The sequence below is a fragment of the Callorhinus ursinus genome, unplaced genomic scaffold (assembly GCF_003265705.2).
Source record: "Callorhinus ursinus isolate GAN/ISIS: 27379988/994484 unplaced genomic scaffold, GSC_fseal_2.0 scaffold8, whole genome shotgun sequence".
In the NCBI taxonomy this organism is placed as follows: Eukaryota; Metazoa; Chordata; class Mammalia; order Carnivora; family Otariidae; genus Callorhinus; species Callorhinus ursinus.
In genome coordinates, this window is record NW_027397070.1 from 2720291 (window position 1) to 2741898 (window position 21608).

Sequence of the window (21608 nt, forward strand, 5' to 3'; positions counted from 1 at the left end):
TTGGTCAATCTTCCAAGATCCGATTTGTTGGAACACCTAAATAATTTCTTCTTTCAACAAAACTTTGTTCTTGCAAGTGAATCTCCTACTTTCCGGGCTATTCCAGGCTCTTCTCCATTGTAATTTGGCTTTATTTTCAGGAAGATTTATCCCTTTTATGGCAAGGATGGCTTCTTGGCTCCTAATCCCAGCAAAAATCTCAGAATTGGCGGCGCCTGGGTGGCTCAGTCAGTTAAGCATCTGCCTTCGGTTCAGGTCATGGGATCGAGCCCCGCGTCGGGCTCCCTGCTCCGCGGGGTCAGGGAGGCTGCTTCTCCCTCTGCTCCCTGCTCATTCTCTCTGTTGCTATCTCTGTGTCTCTCTCAAATAAATAAAGCCTTTAGAAAAAAAAAAATCTCAGAATTGACTCTCATTGGACTGATTTGGTTTGTGTGTCCATCTCCAAACCAACCACTGTGGTCAGGTATGGAGTGTTCTCACTGGCTAGGCCTGGGACATGTGTCTCCTGCTGGACCAGGGTTGGCGGGGGGCCCTGCTCACCGTCCTTCAGTGTGGAACCCCAGCCAGGTCGCTGAGGTATCAAGGGACTCCTCCCCTCTTCAACCACACCCTAGTTATTGACAACCCCTTCTTTCTCTCCTGGCTTTGTTTTTTCTTACAGTGAGCTGGGGACTGGGCAGAGGAGGTTCTGCTAAATCAGATGCACCATGGATTCAGGAAGGGTGGAGTTTCATCAATATCCTCATGGAGGTGAGGCAGGAGTTCCTTCCACACCTTTGTGCCCTGCGTGGGAGGGGATATACATAGGGACAGTGCTAGCTCCCAGCAACCACCTCTTCTCTCCCGGAGGCTGATGGGGAGCAGGTCCTGTCTGAGTGTCCTCAAACTCCCCTCAAACTCCATAAAGTCTTTCTTTTTCTGAGTCCTGGTGATGAGTGGGTTGACTTCTCCTTCCTTCTTAGCCTCTCCTTAACTGAACTAGTTAAGTTAAACTGTCTGCAGCTCTCACAGTCCATCTGACACTTGAGCAGCTAAAACATTGAAATCTGAGCCAGACAACAAGACATGAGAAATTTCTGTCTGCATCTGGGTGTTGGGGCAAATGCAGCTGGTTTGCCCTTCAGGGAGACAACGGTCTCTTCTGAGTCTTTAGCAATCACAAGGATCTCATTCATTGAAATGGGACTGTTTCCCCCACAGCTGCTTCCTGAAACAGCAAAAGGAGCTGAGCATGGTCCCTTTGGGTGGTGAAGCCATCACCACAGGGCATGATGGGAAACCAAGACTTAGGGTGGTGTCCTGGCTGCTCCCCTCAGCTTGGGCACAGGACGGGGGGTTTGCTGGTGACAGGCACCTCTGCCCTTCCCCTCTGCCACCTCTAACTGTGTGAATGTCCCCTGCTTCATTTTGTTTGGGCAGATTTTTGCAACTTCTCTCAGACTCTGGGATGTTACTTGCTAAATGCAATTCACATCATCATCTCACATAGTTTCTTATTAAAATATGGCAGAACCAACCAACCAACCATCCAACCAAGATCTTGATACTGGAGACACAGCAGATTAAGGATCCTAGAACCCTCTTCCTCCCTTTAAAGATAGTCTCCTCTGACCCCAGATTTTGTGGTGACAAAAAGCAGTGTTCCTGGAGGCTCACCCTCTGTGGAAATGCCGCTTTTCTCTGGGGGCTCCATCTTCTCTCTTCTCTGCTCCCCATGCAGAGCTCTAGATGCCACCATCTTCAGTCAGACCTCTACCCAGACGTCTGTTCCCAGTGGAGCCTTACTCAGGACCCAATACCGTCTCACCTCCAGCATCAGCCCCATCTCCTGCTCTTGGTCTGGACCTACTGGGAAGACCAAGGGCCCCTGAGATCTCTCTGAGTCTAATTTCCAGAGCAGCGAGTGAGAAGTGAAATGAGCTAAGGATTGCCCTCCTATGGGCTCTGCCAGTGCTGGTGTGTGTGTGTGTGTGTGTGTGTGTGTGTGTGTGTGTGAGAGAGAGAGAGAGAGAGAGAGAGAGAGAGAGAGAGACAGAGAGAGACAGAGAGAGACACACCCACAGAAATCAGCCTTTTTGTTAGGCTGAAGGGAAATGTTCAGCATGAACAACAGCTCTTCTTGCACCACCAGAGGCCTCACTAGCCCAGAAATTCCATTTCCTAGCTTCTCAAAGGGAGAGCCACCATCTGCAGACAGTTGTCAGCGTTCTTGTTCTGGGCTGTAAAACGGCCATCGGGGGCTTTTCCTGGGTTCGTTTCCCCTGTGGCCAACAGTGAAGCAAACAGATACAGGTGGGAAAAGCCACGTCAAGTCAGGGGACAGAACGTCCCCCTATTTCATTGCTGGATCACAGATTACTAAACAGGAGATTTGCAACTCTTAGTGGAGTATGAAGAACTTAACAAAGTCTTGTCTGATCAGCAGGGACTTCATGGGAAGATGATCTATGGGACAGAATTCCAGAGAAAAAGCAGGAGGTGGGTAGGCAGCTGAGGGTGAAGTGGCCCAGTATGTGAGGAATTTATTAAAAAAATAAATAAATAAAAATAAAGATTTTATTTATTTGACAGAGAGACACAGTGAGAGAGGGAACACAAGCAGCGGGAGTGGGAGAGGGAGAAGCAGGCTCTCCACTGAGTAGGGAGCCTGACGCGGGGCTCAATCCCAGGACCCTGGGATCATGACCTGAGCCACAGGCAGACGCTTAATGACTGAGCCACCCAGGCGCCCCTAAATAAAATCTTAAAAAAAAAAGGGATGAAACATGAATCTAAAACAGCAGAGCTCTCTCCACTGTGGGTCACCTGACCAGTCCGAAGAGTAAAGAGAGAGGTTAGAGCATCTGTTACTTTAATGAGAACTGTGCCGCTTGAGGAAGGGATGGACCATGCTTCGTTAGAGTGGAATTGGAGCTGATGTTTTTACCTCGGGTTTGGAACTAAGCTGCAGTATAGACCAGGCCAGGTGTGAGCTGCACTTCCTTTACTAATAGTGTTTATGCCCAATTAAATCCAGCATCCTGGGGGGAGAAGGAAGATCAGAGATAAAGTAGGAAAATTAATTAATGAAAAATTGAAAGGTAAAATATTAAAAGGCAGCAACCCTGTAAATTAAGAAAGGAAATGTCTGGATTGATGCTTCCAGGCATTAAAAAAATATCCTCATTGGTGATTAACCAGCATAGTCAAAGAGGCTGCTACAGGTAAAAATATGCCCAGGTCAGGGGCGCCTGGGTGGTGCAGTTGGTTGGGCACCTGACTCTTGGTTTCGGCTCAGGTTGTGAGTGGGCTCAGGGTTGTGGGATTGAGTCCCGTGTGGGCTCCATGCTCAGCGTGGAGTCTGCTTGAGATTCTCTCCCTCTCCCTCTGCCCCTCCCGCTCGTGCTCTCTCTCAAATAAATAAATAAATTTTTAAGAAAAATATGGTCAAATTGGCTGAGTGAGGAAAAAGAGAGGACACTGGATGGCAAGAGTTAGATATCAACTAGAAATAAGGTTACCAAAACACTGAGAGGAACTGAGAGCTACTTAACAACAACAACAACAACAAAATCCAAACTTTTAATTGCTATGCGTAACACGAATATCACTCAGTGAGTTATCATGGAGTGTGCATATTCCTATAACTGCTCCCCCACTCAGGAACCGAACATTACCAGCTCTCCAGAAGGCCCTCATTCCCCAACCACGTGCCTTGTCCTAAATCCTGCCTTCTCCATCCTCAGCAAAGGTAACTGCTACCTTGACTTTGAACACATACATTGGTTTTGTTAGTTTCTGAAATGGACTAACACAAATAGGTCTTTTGAGTCTTGTTTTTTGTCTCCTTCTCAATAATATGCTTGTGAAGTTCATCCATGTTATTGGATGTAACAGCAGTTATGTTTTATTGTGGGGTGTATCCCATGTACTTGTATCATACAGCAGTGGTATTTATTCATTCTACTGTGGATGGACTTTTGGATTGTTCCTAAGTATCCTGTCATTATAAGCATTCTTGTTCATGCTTTATGATGCAGGTCTTTCTTTTGGCTATATTCCTAGAAGTGGAATTGATAGGTCAGAGGATGTGCATGTTTTGTTTCTCATCGGATGCTATCGAAGTGGTTGAGTCTGTTTACACGAACTCCAGCCCTGTAGGAGTGTTCCTGTTGCCCTCCTTGGCAGTACTGATATTATCAGTCCTTATTTGTAGCCATTCTGGTGAGTGTGTAGTGGTATTGCATTGTGGTTTTAATTTGTATTTTCCTGACAGCAAATGAGGTTGGGTGCCTTTCATAATGTTTATTGGCCATTTGGATATCTTGTTTTGTGAATTTCTTATTCAAGTCTTTTGTCTGTGTTTCTATTGGATGGTCTGATTTTTTTCTTATTGCTCGACAGGTATTACTTATAAGTTCTGCATATGGGATACAAGGATTTTCCTCTACTCGAGGTTTGCTTTTTCATTCTCTTAAAGGTGTCTTTTGATAAACAGAGGTTCTTCTTGTCATCCAATATATCATATCACTTTTCCTTTGAGACAGTAGTTCTTAACTGGAGGTAATTTTCAGATAAAATACAGGACATCTAGTTAAATCTGAATATCAGATAAACAATGAAACAAATTTAATATAAGTATTTCTCAGATAATATTTGGGACACATACTATTTTGCTGTTGTTGATCTGAGATTCAAGTTTAACTGGGTGTTCTGTTTTTGCCCCCTAAATCTGGCAACTGTACCCCCAGGGGACATCTGACTGTGCCTTGGAGACATTTTTGGTTGTCATAACTGGGATAGTTTTGGCAGTGGTAGTGACATCTAGTGGGAGGCCAGGGCAGCCCCCATAACAAAAATGTATCCAGTTCATAATGTTAGTAGTGCAAGGTGGAGAAACTTACTTCTAAGTTAGTGGTTTTTGCGTGCCTTGAAGAAATCGTTCCAAACCCCAAGGTAAAAAGGTACTCTCTTGTCACATTGTCTAGAAGTTGTATTGTTTTACCTGTCATGTGTGGACCGCCTGGAATAGACTTTTCTGGGTTTGTGAGATGAGGTCAAATTTCATTTTCCCGTGGATATTCACTTGGCCCAGCAGTACGTACTGAAAGGACTGTCTTTTCCCACTGTCCTGCGGTTGTTCTTTTGTCATAGTCCATAGGTGCATGTGTCTCTTTCTAGAGTCTATTCTGTTTTGTTGCTTTAATTGATTGTCTTTGCCTCAACATCACATTGTACTAACTACAAGAGATTTAATAAATCTTGGTTGCTGGGAGTATTTTAGTCTGGGTTTTCCCAGAACAGACCCTGATACAAAGATTTGAGTGCAAGGAATTTATTTGTGATGTGACTCCTGGAAGCGTCAACAGGGGAGTAGAGAGTAGAAGTAGAGTAGGGAAGGAATGAGGGAAAGAAAATACAGGGTGTGTTACTGAGCAGATCAGCGCTGTGGACACCCAGAGCTTCATGTCACCTGGGACTTTTGGGAGATGGTGTAAGACAGTGCCTCGGAGTTGTCTCACCAGCAGAGTGATGACACTGGGTTAATTACCCACCAATTTCCATCCCTTATGGGGTGAGGCCACTTGAGGGGCCGCTTCTCGTCTGCTGTGTGCCCTGGCTGAGCATGCTCTTACTCCAGAGAAAGCTTTTAGGGAAAGAGCTGTGGATGACCAGAGTGAGAAGCCTTCTGTGGAAGCACCCTTCAGTGAGCAGTGATGGAGTAGGGACAGTGTCAATTCGGGTCCCCTCCTGCCCCACATTGAGTTCATCTCACCTTCGCATTGATTCTTCAAGGGAGTGGTCATTTCAATTTATATAAAAAGTACATATATATATATACATTTGGTAACTATCTATAAGAGATATTATTTAAAAAAAGATTTTATTTATTTATTTTAGAGAGAGAGAGAGAGAGAGAGAGAGAAAGAGAGTGAGTGGGAGGGGTAGAGGGAGAGGGAGACAGAGAATCCCAAGCAGATTCTGCGCTGAGCATGGAGCTACATGTGGGTCTTGACACCATGGCTCCGAGATCACAACCTGAGCAGAAACCAAGAGTCCCACACTTAACTGACTGCACCACCCAGGTGCCGCATATAGGAGACATTATTTTAAGGTACTGTCTCCCACCACCGTGGGAGCTGGCAAGTTTGAAATCTGTAGGTCATGCCAGCAGGCTGGAAATTCAGGTAAAAGTTGATGTTGCAGTCTTGAATCTGAATTCCTCAGGGCAGCCGTCTAGAAACAGACAGGTTTTCTCTGTTGCCATCTTGAGAATTCCTTCGTTGGGAACCTGTCTTTGCTCGTAAAGCCTTCACCTGATGGGATGAAGCCCCCCTGCATTATGGAGGTTTACTTAGAGTCTACTAATTTAAAAGATTTTTTAAAAAAGATTTTATTTATTTATTTGAGAGAGAGAGAGAATGAGACAGAGAGAGAGCATGAGAGGGGGGAGGGTCAGAGGGAGAAGCAGACTCCGCGCTGAGCAGGGAGCCCCATGCGGGACTCGATCCCAGGACTCCAGGATCATGACCTGCAAGCAGGTCATGAGCTGAAAGCAGATGCTTAACGACTGAGCCACCCAGGTGCCCCTAAAAGATTTTTTAAAAAAGGTTTTATTTATTTATTTGAGAGAGAGAGAGAGAGAGAGAGCACGAGCAGGGGGGAGGAGCAGAGAGATAAATAGACTCTGCCCTGAGCAGGGAGCCCAAGGCAGGGCTCGATCCCAGGACCCTGAGAGCATGACCTGAGGGGAAACCAGGAGTCAGATGCTTAACTCACTAAGCCACCCAGGCGCCTCACAAAGTCCACTGACTCAAATGTTAATCACTTTGTAAGGACAGGCTACAGTCCCTTCAGTGGCAGCTGGTCCTAGGGTCATCATGAGTAGTTGTCTACCTCCTCTGTCACCTATCCCCCATCCCCCGCCCTGCTCCACTCCATGGCCAGCTCTTCTGTTGGTTTAAATTGTTTACCCACTAGGGTAACCCAGACCTTTATCTCTGAGGTTCCTGGGCTTTTTTTTTTAGGGTAGAGCTGCTACAGCTACATGTTTCCATTGTCACTGGGCATAGAAGCCCCAAGGAGTGCCTCATACTCCTCCCTGCCCTTATTATGTGGCAACAACTCTATCTTTGTATAATAATAAGGGTGAGTTATCCATGTCAGTGGGGTAAGTTCACTGTTGCCTAGGGATTCACTCACGATCAAGACAGGCTTGACATGACAGTTGGCAGCCATAACTTTAGATTTAGTGGAACCCTTACTATATCCTCCGTTCTGGTGGAAGCAAGTCCCCCAGTCTATGCCTGGGAACCAGGGCTTTTAATTCAGTTGGTGTGATCACAGTCACTTGATGTCCCAAGATCAGATACTCGTGTCTATTAGGGTCCTTCCACAGTCTGCAGCTCCTGTCCCGCAGCTACAGCTCGAGCTAGTGGAGGTGGAGCTTCAGCTCTCCTTCTGTGTTCCAGTAACCGTTCCTTACCCAGCCCCCTTCATGCCAAAGGGACAGTGGTGGCCTCACACTGTTGCCAGCTCTGGGATGCATGACCACTCCCTATTGGTTTCCTGTTCCTTTTGCACAAAGATCCTCCATTGGACTTTTCCTAAATTACCCTGCGTGATTGTGCCATCTGTCCCTGCTGGGACCTGACAGACAGACCCTTTGACGATAAAGGCTCAAAGAACACGTTGATGTAACTGTTTCATGGCCCAGAGGTGGGGCTGGTAGTGGAAAACTTGCAGTTGGTCATGCTGCACTTTTCAGAGCCTGCAAGCCCAACACAGGTAAGCTCATGTGTGAGACAAAAACCAGAGAAGATTGTCATCAGGAAAACCATCACGAAAACTAGCAAAAATCTCAGCTTCCTGGCTACCCTACCCTCATCCTAATTGATGAGGAAATGAACTCGAAGTAAAGCAGCCAATTCCTCTTCTGGGGAGCCATGGTGTTTCCTGGCCCTAAAGCCACGTAACAGAAACAAAAACACAAAACTCCAAACACTTAAACTAACCAAATAAATTGAAAGTACTGAAAGGTTGAGTAAGGACAGAATCCTTTCATCATTTAATCAAAAACAAACACTCAGTAGGGGCACCTGGGTGGCTCAGCCAGTTAAACGTCCGACTCTTGGTTTGGGCTCAGGTCATGATCTCAGGGTCCTGGGATTGAGTCCTACGTTGGGTCCACACTCAGTGGAGAGTCTGCTTGAGGTTCTCTCTCTCCCTCTCCCTCTGCCCCTCCCCCACTCATTCTCCCTCTCTCTCTCTCTCTCAAATAAATAAATCTTAAACAGACAAACAAACAAAACATAGACTCACTAAATAGTGGCCCCAGTCACAAATCGCATAATCTGGGCGGAGATCTGTTAGCTTCTTCTTAATCTCTTGTGGCCTGGTGGAGGGATGTTCAGTCAAGGGATATTTTACAGTGAGAAGAGGAAAAGTCCAGGGTCTTCCCAGGAAAAACAAATCCTGCATTACATTACACTGAAGTTTTGAATTTTCCCACATGATTGAAAGTTTTTGAAAACAAATTTTTAATGAATTCTAAATATCCAATCTTGTGAATTTACCATCTAAACTTGGCTCTGCGGCCGGGATTCCAATTTTTCAATTATTAACGATGCTGAGATTAAAATCTTCATTCACGAATCTTTGTGTAAGACATTATCTCTGATTACTTCTTCAAGACGAATTGCTAGAAAGAGTTTCCTTGGGGCGGAGACTCACTCTGCCCTCAGAAACCAGGAGAGCTATCAGCCTCAGGCCCCCATTGTACCTGTCCCTGTTCTCTTGCCCTGGCTTCTTTCCTCCAGCCAGTCCCTCAAATGGCAAGACCTTGTGCTGGATAGACTCTAGGCTTTTGACTTCCTACTGGTTTTGATGAAGCCCTTGTGGCTGGGTGTTGCTCACACAGAACTTGGGATGCTATCCCTCCTTTTACCTGCTCCAGCTCTCTGTTTTGTAGCAGGGAGCGAAAGACAATCTTCTTTGCATCTCTGACTGGAAGTTCCACAGATGGTAGGTCTTCTCTTATCGAGGTGGACTGTGAGGAGGGCCCTATGTGGCACCAACTGCCTTCCCTAGATCGAATATTTAAACCAGTGGTTCTCACTGAGGATGATTCCTGCTCCCCTGCCCCCTTGGGGACCACTTGGCAATGCCCTGTGAAACTTCTGGTTGGCAAAACTTAGTGGGGAAGGGTGCTACTCCTGGCACCTAGTGGGGAAAGGTCAGGGATGCTCTAAACATCTGACATCTTTGCTTGTGATTCACACTGTTCTTAGTGATTCTGAATATTACTAGAGATAAATCCGAATTGGTATAGAGTAGATGATTATAGCAAGGATCTGGTGTAACATCTTGTTTAAGTCGGAAATACCGATCCTGCCTCTCCAGGGATTCCCTCTCCTTTTTTTTTTTTTTTTTTAAAGATTTTATTTATTTATTTGACAGAGGGAGACACAGCAAGAGAGGGAACACAAGTAGGGGGAGTGGGAGAGGGAGAAGCAGGCTTCCTGCGGAGCAGGGAGCCCGAAGCAGGGCTCGATCCCAGGACCCTGGGATCACGACCCGAGCCGAAGGCAGACGCCCAACCGACTGAGCCACCCAGGCGCCCCTCCCTCTCTCTTCTTTTTTTCCCTAATTTTTCTTCATTATTTCCTCTCTGTCTCTCATACTCACCCCCCTCCCATGTCCCGACTCCTTCCAAAGCTTGTAGGCTGCTTAGGCTGGGGCTGATTGCTCTGTGCCAGGAGAAGGGAAAATCAGAGAGAGGACATACCCTCAAGTCTGGAAGCTGGGTCTTTATTGAGGTTTACTGAGGACACTGTGACCTGGAGGAGGATTCTTGGGTCTGAGGGATGTGGCGGGGCCTCAGCAGAGACCAGAGGCAGCTCTGGAGTAAGTGGCACAGAGAGCCTGCTCAGGTCTGGTTCCAGATTTCCCCTTGGGCTGGCCCAGGCTCCGTCCAGGCTTAATTCTCCTTCAGGACCTCATTGATCCAGGGCCGGTAGTGGGAGATTCGGGTGAAGACAGCAGGGGGCTTTGCATTCTCCTGTCCATAGGAGACAATACCCTGGGCCACCCCAGCACACAGAAGAGGGCCCCCTGAATCTCCCTGTGGGACAGAGAGAAAGAGGGTATAGAGAGAGAGAGTGAGCACAGAAGGTGAGCAGGGAAGTCATCCACTCCCGCCTGTGGGTCCCAGTTCTGAGTCACAGAGAGACCTCTGGTCAGACCCAGCAGCCCTGGCTTCTCATGGGGTTATATATCTCGGTATGCTGCCCCTTTCCCTTTCCTTCTTGCTACCCTATGTGCGCTGGGCAGCAGCCTGGGAGGGATGGTCAGAGACTGCATGGCGGGGAGACGGGGATAGATCTGCAGAGGGGCAATTCCAGTTCCTTAGGCCTGTGATCTGAAACCCTGCTGCCGGCTGACAGTCTTCCCACCCCATCTCCTTCCAGGAGACGTTCTAGACCCCAAACAGTGATTTGTGGAAAAGAACCCATGTCGGAGGGTCACCTTAAATGCAGTTTTTGTCTTCCTGGGATTGCCAACACACAGCTGGAGGTTGTGGTCAAAATCTAGGTAGTGTCTACAGGCCTGGGGATCCATGAGCCTCAGCTTCACCTCTTGCAGAGTGTCAGAGCCTGATCCATTCACTTGTCTTCTTCCCCAGCCAGCCACCTGGCACATTCTCCCGGGTGGGATGAAGTTGAACTGGGGTGGGAGGGGGAGTGTCCCCACGGCCAGGGTCAGGTTGGCTTTCTCCTTCAACTATGAAGGGCATGAAGTGCTGTCAGTACTAGAAAGGGGTGACGGGGTATCACCACTTTGGGTGGAAATTTCCCTTGGAGGAAATCAGGGGAGGACAGGGCAAACAGTTTCACATTAGAACTACACCCAGTGGGGTGACTTGGTGGGGTTGGAGTCCAGAGGCAGGTTGGGGAAATTTCAGGGCAATGGGGACCTGAAGGAGAAAACTAAGAGAACAGGAAGTGGAGAAGGGGGAAAAAGAAGTTATCACCTTCAGTAGCATGATGTCATGGAGAATAGTAAATTCATTGTATTTTGGGTGAGGGAATTGTTTTATGACCTCAAGCTTCTGCCACGTGTCTTCTTTCTTTCGTATGTTATGGGCTCCGAGGGTGACCATTATGAACCTGTGGTGAGGGAGAAGGAAAGACAAGGAGCGACAGTGATGGTCTGTTTCTCCTGGGATGTGCCCACTCTGAGGAAAGGGAACTGGAGTCTATCACGGGGGTTACTGGACTCTCCCCACCTCCCTTTTCCTGGGCCACTTGTGGCATTTGGGGGGTTCAGGTTTCACTCAGGGAACAGGGACAATTTCCAGGACTCTTGGGAATTGCGGGGGACTGGGCCGGCCACGGAGGACCCACGGGACAGGGTTAGCTCTTACTAATTCAGGGAGCCCTATATGAGGGCCAGCCCTCCAGAGCAAGAGATACCAGAGGAAAGGGGGACGTGGTGGAGTCCCTGGTAGACCCTGTTCTCTGCCTCCCATGGAAAGGATGGGTGAAATCCCTGAGGACTAAAGGCCAGTGTTCTTGGAAAGGGCAGAGAGGAAGCGGCCTGGAAAACTGGGTGGGCCCCTGAAAGTCACATATGTCATAGGTGGGGGTCGGGGAGAGGGGAGCTACTTTTAGAGGAAGTACACTTGGATAGGGCCTCCTTTTTCCTCTGTAGGGTTGCTGAGCTCACAGTGGTTGAAGATCAGGGCATCCATCAATTATGGGCCCAGTTTCCTTAAATTCAAGTCTTGCCTCTCCCAGGCCCGGGACCCCTCCTCAGGCCACCCAAGCGTGTGTCCCTGGCTGCTATGCTGGCTGCCTATCTCCTTTCCAGACGTAAACCGGACCCTGTTGTGTCACCTTCCTGCACAGTGAGCAGCTGTCAGCACGAAGTTCCGTCTTATCAGGAAACCGCCACAAGACATCAGATGGTTCTGGGGAGTGATGATTTCCAAGTGGGCCATGTAAGGGCGGGAGTGTGGCTTGCACTCTGTGCCCCCGATGATCTCCCCTGGAACAGAGAGCCCCCAGGGCCTGAACACGGAGAATGCGTAGGCTGTACTCCGCCCGTCTTCCCCCTCAGGAGGCTCTGGTATCTGGTCTCCCCACCCACAACCTCCCATATAAATTCTCATTCCTTCTTCCAGGTATAACAGCCAATCTGGCCGCAGATGCCATTCAGGCATTTTTCACCTCGGATTTCCACCGCTCCCACACCGCCCGTGCCTTAATGCTCCTCTGTGACCATGCAGGGCAGGCTCTCCGGGTTCCTGGCTTGACCTTCTCCACCGGTCGTGAGCAGCATCACAGAATGGCCACATCACACGGTAAAATGTAGCCCCGAAGCTCAGAGGGTGAAGAGAACATAGGACCTTCTACGCAGTATCTCACATTATAGCACGAGAAGATGCCCCTCTTCCTCCCACCTGTTCTGGGCTTTCCCTGCTCAATGGGGTTCCTTGTCCCCTGGGGAACTACCATAGGCTGCAGAGACTGGGTGGGCGTATCCCAAGTGGAACTTCACTCTGGACTCCTGCAGAGAGATCCTGAGACCTTGTTTAAGAGTCAGCTATATTCAGACTAAACTTTGTTTTGGGGCTGATCCTGTCGCTTCCAGAGGGAAGGACCGCAAGACTCACCAGCTTCAGCTCTGCAGCATAGGAGAAGGAGTAGCAGGGTGAGAGGCAGATGATGCATCTTCTCAGAGAGGCTGCCCCAGGCAGATGCTGCTGCTATTTTCCGGTCTTGGGTTTTTATAACGCCAGCAACGAGCGAAGGGCTGGGCTGGTCACCACGGGAACTGTGTGGTCATGGTTTCTTCTCCCATCCTCAGCCAGCAGTCTGAGCTTTCAACCGTGGTGGCTTATCTGGGGAGTGGGGGTGGAGGGACCCTGTCTTTCCCAGCTAGGGCAGTTTGTTAAAGCCTCTTCAGAAACATGGGTTGGGAGAGTCCTTATGCGGAGCATCCAGAAACATATGTACTTTTATGGCCCACAGCAGGAAATGTGTTTTGCAGAAGGACCCAATGCACATAGACGTGTGCGTGAATACACGAGCACAAACATGCACACGTACAACTGAATCAGAAGTTTCAGGAAACAATATTTATCCTGCTCACGTGCAGTACTTTCAGTTTCTATTCCATTCCGTTCCACTCCATATTAAAATATGAACAGCACCCCACTTAAAGGATGATTACCTGCAGTCTGAAAACCATTGATCTGGATCTCTCGCTTCCTCTGAACCGAATGTTCATTGGCAGAAGATCCACGGAGAGTAGATGTGAGACGGGAACAGACCCTACGGTAGGACTTTACATACATTATCACAAGTGCAATTGGGATTGGAATTCGCATTTTTTGAGACAGCCTATGCATCATTTATTGTCCCAACTCTTAGATATATTTGCATAACGTCCCTGTGAAGTAGGTATCACTAGCTCAGTTTTATGGATTGGCTATTGAGGCTTATGGTTCAGAAATAGATTTTCCTGATTCCAAATCAAGGGCCCTCTCTGCTCTACCACTGCAGAGAAACAGAGAAATGGAGCCCCACTGATGGGGCTGTAGATGGAGTCCCGTCCTGTAGCCCTTCCCCAGTCGGACCCAAAATGAGAGGAGTAAACAAAGGAAGCATTTCTAGTTTTCACTCATGTGTGAGAAGTTGAGAGGTAGGTAGTCCAGGGCTAAGGTGGTAGTTCCATGGCATCATTAAGGCTCAGGTTCACCAGCATTCAATTTTGTTTCACCTGTACTGGAGGAGGGCAGGAGAATGAAATAGGTACAGCTCTGGTCAGGGGCCAATTTCAGAAATAAAGAGGGCACTCTCTGTCCATATTTTCTTCCTTGCTCCGTCATGTGTGTATTTGCATATTTGAACCGATTTCCTTTTTCTCTGTCCTCTGCCTTCCTTCTGCTATTTTATATATAGGATGCTGTTGGTGGTGAACCTTCGCTTTAGTCCATGGTTTATAGGATATCAGTTTGGGGATCTGACTAAATTAGAGGCGGAATGGGTATTACCTGGAGATCCTGTACTTGGAGCTGAAGGCAGTAAGTGCTGAGACTGGCTTATTTCATTTCTGGGGAGAGTCGAACCTCATTTTCCTTTGTACAAGAGATAGTGAGGATTCCGTTCAATGAGGGCACTTTCGTTTTAGGAAGGTTACTTATGGAGAAGTTCATGTTGGGCAGCCAAGTGATGGACTGTGGTGGGCATTTGCCATGTATGTGGTGGGTCCTTAGTGTCTTTTGAACACTTTTCCTATATTAGGGGAATTCCCAACCATAATTCTTGCTTTCCTAAGGTGGAATCTGTAAACTTCCTTTCTCAAATTCTCTTGCATCTAGGCCCCAATCTTGTGACTTAGACTCTGCCAATCAGATGGGTAGGTTTACAGTTTGATTTAGAAGGTGCAACCTGAGGGAGTAGGCACCATGTGGAATTACTTTTTCTAGTGAGAGTGAGTGGCCGAGGGGTCTGATTTTGGGGGAAAAATTAGTTATGGTTCAGATGTCTGCTGCTGCCTGTATATAGGGTCTGGGCCAAGCCCATGGGCTGTGAGGCCTTTGTTGAAGAATCCTGCGGGGTAGTTCAACATTGTTTCTGGCTACATGGCCTCCACATCTGATTTCACAGCATCTGAGGGAGATACTGACTCTGTATAAGGAAGAATTCACTAATAATCTGTTGTTACAACATGAATGTGCGAGGAGGGGAGTTAAGTGATTTCCCCATTGCTGAAAATAATAAACAGAGGTTGGACAGTCTTGTTTAAGATTCACAGTTGGTGGAAAGGAAAGGGTTGGGCCTGATATAAAAACACTGGCATTTAATGACGGCGGCGTTCCTTGGCCACGATGAGGCTGACCAAGGGATCATCCCTTCTCTGAGTTCCTGAGACATTTATCATCTGTGCCGTGGTTCACTTTGACATTCAAGGCATGCAGCCGGCTTGCAGTTTGACGGGAGGGCTTGAATCCTGCTTCTGCCACTTAATGATCTGTCCGACCTTAGCAGAGTCCCTTAAGTTCTCAGCCTTAGTATGACCTCTGTAAAATATTAAGAATGAGGTGAAACAGGGCTTTCAGAGAATTAAATAGAGTATGAAATGAAAAATGCCCCAGGGTTGGTCCTTAAGAAATATTGATTTTGTCTCTTTGTGTTATCTCTTGCGCTGCCATGTCACCATTTGATAGGTTAGTGGTGCCTATGTCCTCAGGGAGGCTGTTTATCTTTTCCTCTGAATCCGCCCTAAACATGCTAAGATGAAGCAGATGTACCAGACTCTAGTCATGTCTGCTTTGTACCAAGTCTTATTTTATTCTTTGAACTTTGAGCTGCCAGGCTGTTTCTTAACCTTGTGCTTTGAGTGATAGCTGTGGCTTTCTTGATTGAGCACGTGACTGAGTGGTTTTAACCGTTCAGTTGCCATGTAGGGATATAACTGCTGTCAACTTTCACGCCTGTTGAAGTCTCTTGTAAGAACTACTGTGGAGACGGACAGCTGATGGTCCCGGTTCGTGCCATCTTTTTTTTTTTTTTAAAGATTTTATTTATTTATTCATGAGAGACAGAGGAGGAGAGAGAGAGAGAGAAGCAGAGGGAGAAGCAGGCTCCCAAGGAGCAGGGAGCCCGACGCGGGACTCTATCCCAGGACCCCGGGATCATGACCTGAGCCGAAGGCAGACGCTTAACCATCTGAGCCAGCCAGGCGCCCTTTTTTTCTTTTCTTAAAATTTTTTTATTGTCATGTTAATCACCATACATATCATCATTAGTTTTTGATGTAGTGTTCCGTGATTCATTGTTTGTGCATAATACCCAGTGCTCCACGCAGAACGTGCCCTCTTTAATACCCATCACCAGGCTAACCCATCCCCCCACCCCCTCCCCTCTAGAACCCTCAGTTTGTTTTTCAGAGTCCATCGTCTCTCATGGTTCATCTCCCCCTCCGATTTCCCCCCTTCATTCTTTCCCTCCTGCTGTCTTCTTTTTTTTTTCCTTAACATATATTGCATTATTTGTTTCAGAGGTACAGATCTGTGATTCAACAGTCTTGCACAATTCACAGCGCTCACCATAGCACATACCCTCCCCAATGTCTATCACCCAGCCACCCCATCCCTCCCACCCCACCCCCACTCCAGCAACCCTCAGTTCGTTTCCTGAGATTAAGAATTCCTCATATCAGTGAGGTCATATGATACATGTCTTTCTCTGATTGACTTATTTCACTCAGCATAACACCCTCCAGTTCCATCCATGTTGTTGCAAATGGCAAGATCTCATTCCTTTTGATGGCTGCATAATATTCCATTGTGTATATATACCACATCTTCTTTATCCATTCATCTGTCGATGGACATCTTGGCTCTTTCCACAGTTTGGCTATTGTGGACATTGCTGCTCTAAACATTGGGATGCACGTACCCCTTCGGATCCCTACATTTGTATCTTTGTGGTAAATACCCAGTAGTGCAATTGCTGGATCGTATGGTAGCTCTATTTTCAACCTTTTGAGGAACCTCCATACTGTTTTCCAGAGTGGCTGCACCAGCTTGCATTCCCACCAACAGTGTAGGAGGGTTCCCCTTTCTCCACGTCCCCGCCAACATCTGTCGTTTCCTGAGTTGTTAATTTTAGCCATTCTGACTGGTGTGAGGTGGTATCTCATTGAGGTTTTGATTTGGATTTCCCTGATGCCGAGCGATATTGAGCACTTTTTCATGTGTCTGTTGGCCATTTGGATGTCTTCTTTGGACCCGGCTTGTGCCATCTTGCATCTGACTGACACAGCAGTGCCATGGAGCAGACACGTAGTGCATCCTTTACGGCATGGGCTGCATTTTCCTGAAGCAGGCTGGAGCTCTCTGTGCTTGCCTCCTTCTGTGGGTGATGTTCCCGAGTAACCAAGGTTTTCTTTCTTTTTTAAAATTTTTAAAAAAGTTTTTAAATTTAAATTTAATTAGCCAGCATATAGTACATTATTAGTTTCAGATGTAGAGTTCAGTAATTCATCAGTTGTGTATAACACCCAGTGCTCATCACATCACAGTTACCCCATTCCCCCACCCACCTCCCCAAACAAGGTTTTCTGAACTTCACTGCTACTAGCTTACATTCAGTATCTACAAAATAATTTGCAAGGATATAAGCTGATTTAGTCTAGTATACCCTGACCTCTATTCCTAACACGCTACTTCTTTTTTGAATGACTATGCTCAGCATGATTTTTTCAGTGGACAGAGTATGATGAATGGAGAGGTCCTGGAAGATGACCCCAAGTTGTTTTTTTTTTAATTTGATTTTATTATGTTATGTTAGTCACCATTCATTACATCATTAGTTTTTGAGGTAGTGTTCCATGACTCATTGTTTGCATATAACACCCAGTGCTCCATGCAGTACGTGCCCTCTTTAATACCCATCACTGGGCTAACCCATCCCCCTACCCCCTCCCCTCTAAAACCCTCAGTTTGTTTCTCAGGGTCCATAGTCTCTCATGGTTTGTCTCCCCCTCTGATTTCCCCGCCTTCATTTTTCCCTTCCTGCTATCTTGTTTTTTTCTTTTTAAACATATAATATATTATTTGTTTCAGAGGTACAGGTCTGTGATTCAACAGTCTTACACAATTCACAGCGCTCACCATAGCACATACCCTCCCCAATGTCTATCACCCAGTCACCCCATCCCTCCCAACCCCCACCACTCCAGCAACGTTCAGTTTGTTTCCTGAGATTAAGAATTCATATCATATCATATCATATCAGTGAGATCATATGATACATGTCTTTCTCTGATTGACTTATTTCGCTCAGCATAATACCCTCCAGTTCCATCCACGTATTTGCAAATGGCAAGATTTCATTCCCTTTGATGACTGCATAATATTCCATTCTATATATATATACCACATCTTCCTTATCCATTCATCTGTTGATGGACATCTGGGCTCTTTCCATAGTTTGGCTGTTGTGGACATTGCTGCTCTAAACATTGGGGTGCACGTACCCCTTTGGATCACTACATTTGTATCTTTGGGGTAAATACCCAGTAGTGCAATTGCTGAGTCGTAGGGTAGCTATATTTTCAACTTTTTGAGGAACCTTCATACTGTTTTCCAGAGTGGCTACACCAGCTTGCATTAACAACAGTGTAGGAGGGTTCCCCTTTCTCCACATTCTCGTCAGCATCTGTCGTTTCCTCACTTGTTAAGTTTAGCCATTCTGACTGGTGTGAGGTGGTATCTCATTGAGGTTTTGATTTGGATTTCCCTGATGCCAAGTGATGTTGAGCACTTTTTCATGTGTCTGTTGGCCATTTGGATGTCTTCTTTGGAGAAATGTCTGTTCATGTTTTCTGCCCATTTCTTGATTGGATTATTTGTTCTTTGGGTGTTGAGTTTGATAAGTTCTTTATAGATTTTGGATACCAGCCTTTTATCTGATATAGATGACCCCAAGTTTTGGAGTGGGAGGAATGTGTCTCATGGCCTCACACAGGCTCTTCAGCAAGAACCACTGCCCACCCAACGTGGCTTTTTTTTGGCTATCCTTCCGCTATATCTCTTTTCCATTTTCCATTCCTGCGACAGGCTGGTGTTTGAGGAGGGAGAGTCTTAGGGTGCCCCTTCTCATGAGTTTGGGCAAGCCCCTTTCCCTGGCCCTTTCTCGTCTGACCGCTGCGACGCTACCACTCCCCCATGGCTCTCAGCATCGGTCAGGCTGGCCATTGTCTTCTGCATCTCAGAATTAACATTCTAGCCCTGGCGGCCTTCGGGAGAGATCAGAGAGGCAACGACTGTTATTTCCATTCCAGGGGTCCACGTGATGCTCATTTAATCTGTGGTAGTTGCCCATGGGAGAGTCAGGGTCTGGAGGCTCAGCCCTGCTCCTCACGGTCTCCATGCTGCTTCCTGTGGGCCATGCAGTCAGGGCGGCATTCCTGGATTCAGAGTGGCTTGTCTTCTGATAGTCCGAGAGTGGCCTGGTATCCTCTTTCTAGTGGGATCACTGCTCTTTGTTGAGGGTGTCTCATTTGTCTTGTTTTTTCGCCACATCCTATGCTCTTAGTTGCAAGGAGATTCCTTTTGTTCCTTGAGTGGCAGATGCTGCGCAACTATAGGCAGATGCCGGGGAGGCTGGCGGGGGCAGGTGTGAGGGGAAGTTACTCCAGACGTCAGAGACACCTGCTGTACAGCGGCGGCAGGGTGGAGGACGGCCAGCCCTCCAGGTGTCCCAAGAGTTTTCATTGCTGCTTCTGTGTCCAGGTTTTTGTAATTATGAATAGAGCTGCTATAAACCTCTGTGGACAGGTTTTTGTGTGAACTTAAGTTTTCATTTCTGTAAGATACGCAGCCAGGCATAGGATTCTAGGTCATATAATAAATGTATATTTAGTTTTCTAAGAGAACGCCGAACTATTTTCTAAAGTGGCTGTACCATTTTCCACTCCCCTAGCGATGGATGAGTGCTCATGTTGGTCCACATCTGTGCAAGCCCTGGGTTTTTCAGTACTTTTAAAAAAATATTATTTATTTATTAGAGAGAGAGAGAGAGAGAGAGCACACGAGTGAGGGGAAGGGGCGGGGGAGAGGGAGACGCAGACTCCCTGTTGAGCAGGGAACCTGGGAAGGGGGGGGACTTGGTCCCAGGACCCCGGGGTCATGACCAGAGCTGAAGGCAGACACTTAACCAGTTGAGCCACCGAGGTGCCCTTCAGAATTTTTAATTTTAGCCATTCTAACAGGTGTGTAGTAGTGTTTCATTGTGTTTTTAATTTGCATTTTTCTAATGGCTAATGAAGTTAAGCATTTTCATGTGTTTATTTGCCACCCATAAATACTCTTGGATGAAGTCTGCTCATGCCTTTTGCCCGTATTTTAACTGGGGTTTTGTTTTCCTCCTGGTGAGGTTTGTCAGTACTTTATACATTCTGGATAAAAGTCATTTGTCTTTTTTCTTTCAGTCTGTAGCTTGTCCTTTCATTCTCTTAACAGATACTTTCTGTAGAGCAAAGGTTTTTAAATTTTCATGAGTCCAAAAGAAGTTGATGCCTTCTTTTATGGATTGTGCTTTTGGTGTCATGCCTAAGAATTTTTTGCTTAACTCCAGATCATGAAGATTTTCTGTTTTTTTCTAAAAGTTTCATAGTTTTACATTTAATTTTATGATCCATTTTGAATTAATTTTCGTATAAGATAAGACATTTAGATTGAGATGGTTTTTGTTGTTGTTGTTGTTGTTTTTTTTTGCATATGGTCTCATGAGAATTAAATGAGGCAAAGCAGGTAAAACAGTGCCCCCAATAGAAGTTAGTTCTTGCCCTTAAATTTTGTATGGCCTTGGGGTAAATGACCTCTTCATGGATATGATACTGACTCCTAGAGAATGCAGACCTATAAGGGTGGAGGTATAGCTCACCTTACATTTCTTTCGGATCTTTTGGGTGAATTACAAGTCCACAGAATGATTATCAACTTCACCCATTGTCAGCTTTTTATAAATGTATTTCCTTGGGATCTAAATTTTCCTCCATCCGTAACCCTGGCTCTCACTCTGGTATTGAGGAATAGAAATGTCCTTGGGGCACATTGTTGGCTCAGTTGGTTAAGCGTCTAACTTCAGCTCAGGTCATGATCTTGGGGTTCTGGGGCTGAGCCCCGCATTGGGCTCCCCACTCAGCAGGGAGTCTGCTTCTCCCTCTGCCCCTCCCTCTGCTTGTGCTCTTTCTCTTTCTCTCAAGTAAGTAAATAAAATCTTAAGAAAAAAATGTCCTTTATGACAGTGACCTTGAGTAAAAATTCATTTGAACTATCTAGAGGCCGAGAGGAGGCCAGCCACGAGCCATGACCGCTCTCAAATGTGGTAGCCGGGGCTGGGACTAGGGCACAGCAAGAGAGGCACATAGGACACACTGTTGAGGAGATGCTCACTCTCCCCTGCAAGAGCCTCCCTAAGCGACTGTCTCCTTAAATTTTGCACCCAGGTGGCTTTGGCTTTCTTGCCTCACTCTGAGGCCGGTCTCCTGCAGGGTGGCAGCAGTGTGCTTGAAAGATAGGGTAGCCCATGGGGTGGGCTCAGGAGCAGCGAACAGTAGATTGTGAGTACAAGGTGGGAGTGAAACCCTGCACCTGTTATTCTAATCACTGTAAAAAAATAAAAACAGAACAAAAGAATTTTCTGAAGCAGGCTGGAGCTACACTCTGTAAATGTGGTTTTAATAAGCTCTTTATCGCACTCACTGCGGATTCTTTCCTTGATATGTTGGAATGGCAAAGCTTTTTATGAATTTAATGCCCCCTCCTAATATAAAAGACTTATTAAAGTAAATAGTGGGGAGGTGAGTGGGTGGATGGAGTAACTGGGTGATGGGCATTAAGGAGGTCACTTGAAGTAACAAGCGCTGGGTGTTATATGCAACTGATGAATCACTAAATTCTACCTCTAAACTAATAATATGCTATATGTCAATTAAATTGAATTTAAATAAAAAATTAAGAGTAAAGTAAATGGTGATTTTTGGAGAAAAATTTAAATTCCTAAAACTCTGCCTTAACTCCTGTATTCTAGAGTTACTATTACAAAGTA

At 46.5% G+C, this 21608-nt stretch overlaps 1 protein-coding gene and 1 long non-coding RNA gene across 3 annotated transcripts in view; one reads left to right on the forward strand and one right to left on the reverse strand.

Annotated features, from left to right (window-relative positions):
- Positions 1–9768: 9768 nt before the first annotated feature.
- LOC112822520 (chymase) lies at positions 9769–13051 on the reverse strand. Of its 2 annotated transcripts, XM_025870230.2 has the most exons (5): positions 12656–13051; positions 11877–12027; positions 11012–11147; positions 10507–10761; positions 9769–10102 (listed from the first exon to the last, which is right to left on the reverse strand). In XM_025870230.2, the coding sequence occupies exons 1-5, from the start codon at positions 12711–12713 to the stop codon at positions 9959–9961; spliced, it is 744 nt and encodes a 247-aa protein (XP_025726015.1). In that variant the 5' UTR covers positions 12714–13051; the 3' UTR covers positions 9769–9958. The 2 variants fall into 2 exon arrangements, with proteins under 2 accessions (XP_025726015.1, XP_025726016.1); XM_025870231.2 differs by lacking the exon at positions 11877–12027 and having other exon boundaries at positions 12656–12734.
- Positions 13052–13170: 119 nt separating this feature from the next.
- The window catches only part of LOC141373233 (uncharacterized), a 121068-nt gene continuing 112630 nt past the window's right edge, over positions 13171–21608 (forward strand). Inside the window, exon 1 of the long non-coding RNA XR_012378949.1 lies at positions 13171–13321. This is a non-coding gene — a long non-coding RNA (uncharacterized lncRNA). The remainder of the gene's footprint in view (positions 13322–21608) is intronic.

What these genes read in the sequence shown, in the direction of transcription:
- LOC112822520 (XM_025870230.2), bottom strand. Translation starts at nt 12,713, where the DNA reads ATGCATCATCTGCCTCTCACCCTGCTACTCCTTCTCCTATGCTGCAGA. An exon ending in GCTGCTCACTGTGCAGGAAG is followed by an intron (nt 11,148 to 11,876) that starts GTGACACAACAG and finishes CCCTCACCACAG; the next exon opens with GTTCATAATGGTCACCCTCG. An exon ending in AGACAAAAACTGCATTTAAG is followed by an intron (nt 10,103 to 10,506) that starts GTGACCCTCCGA and finishes TCTGTCCCACAG; the next exon opens with GGAGATTCAGGGGGCCCTCT.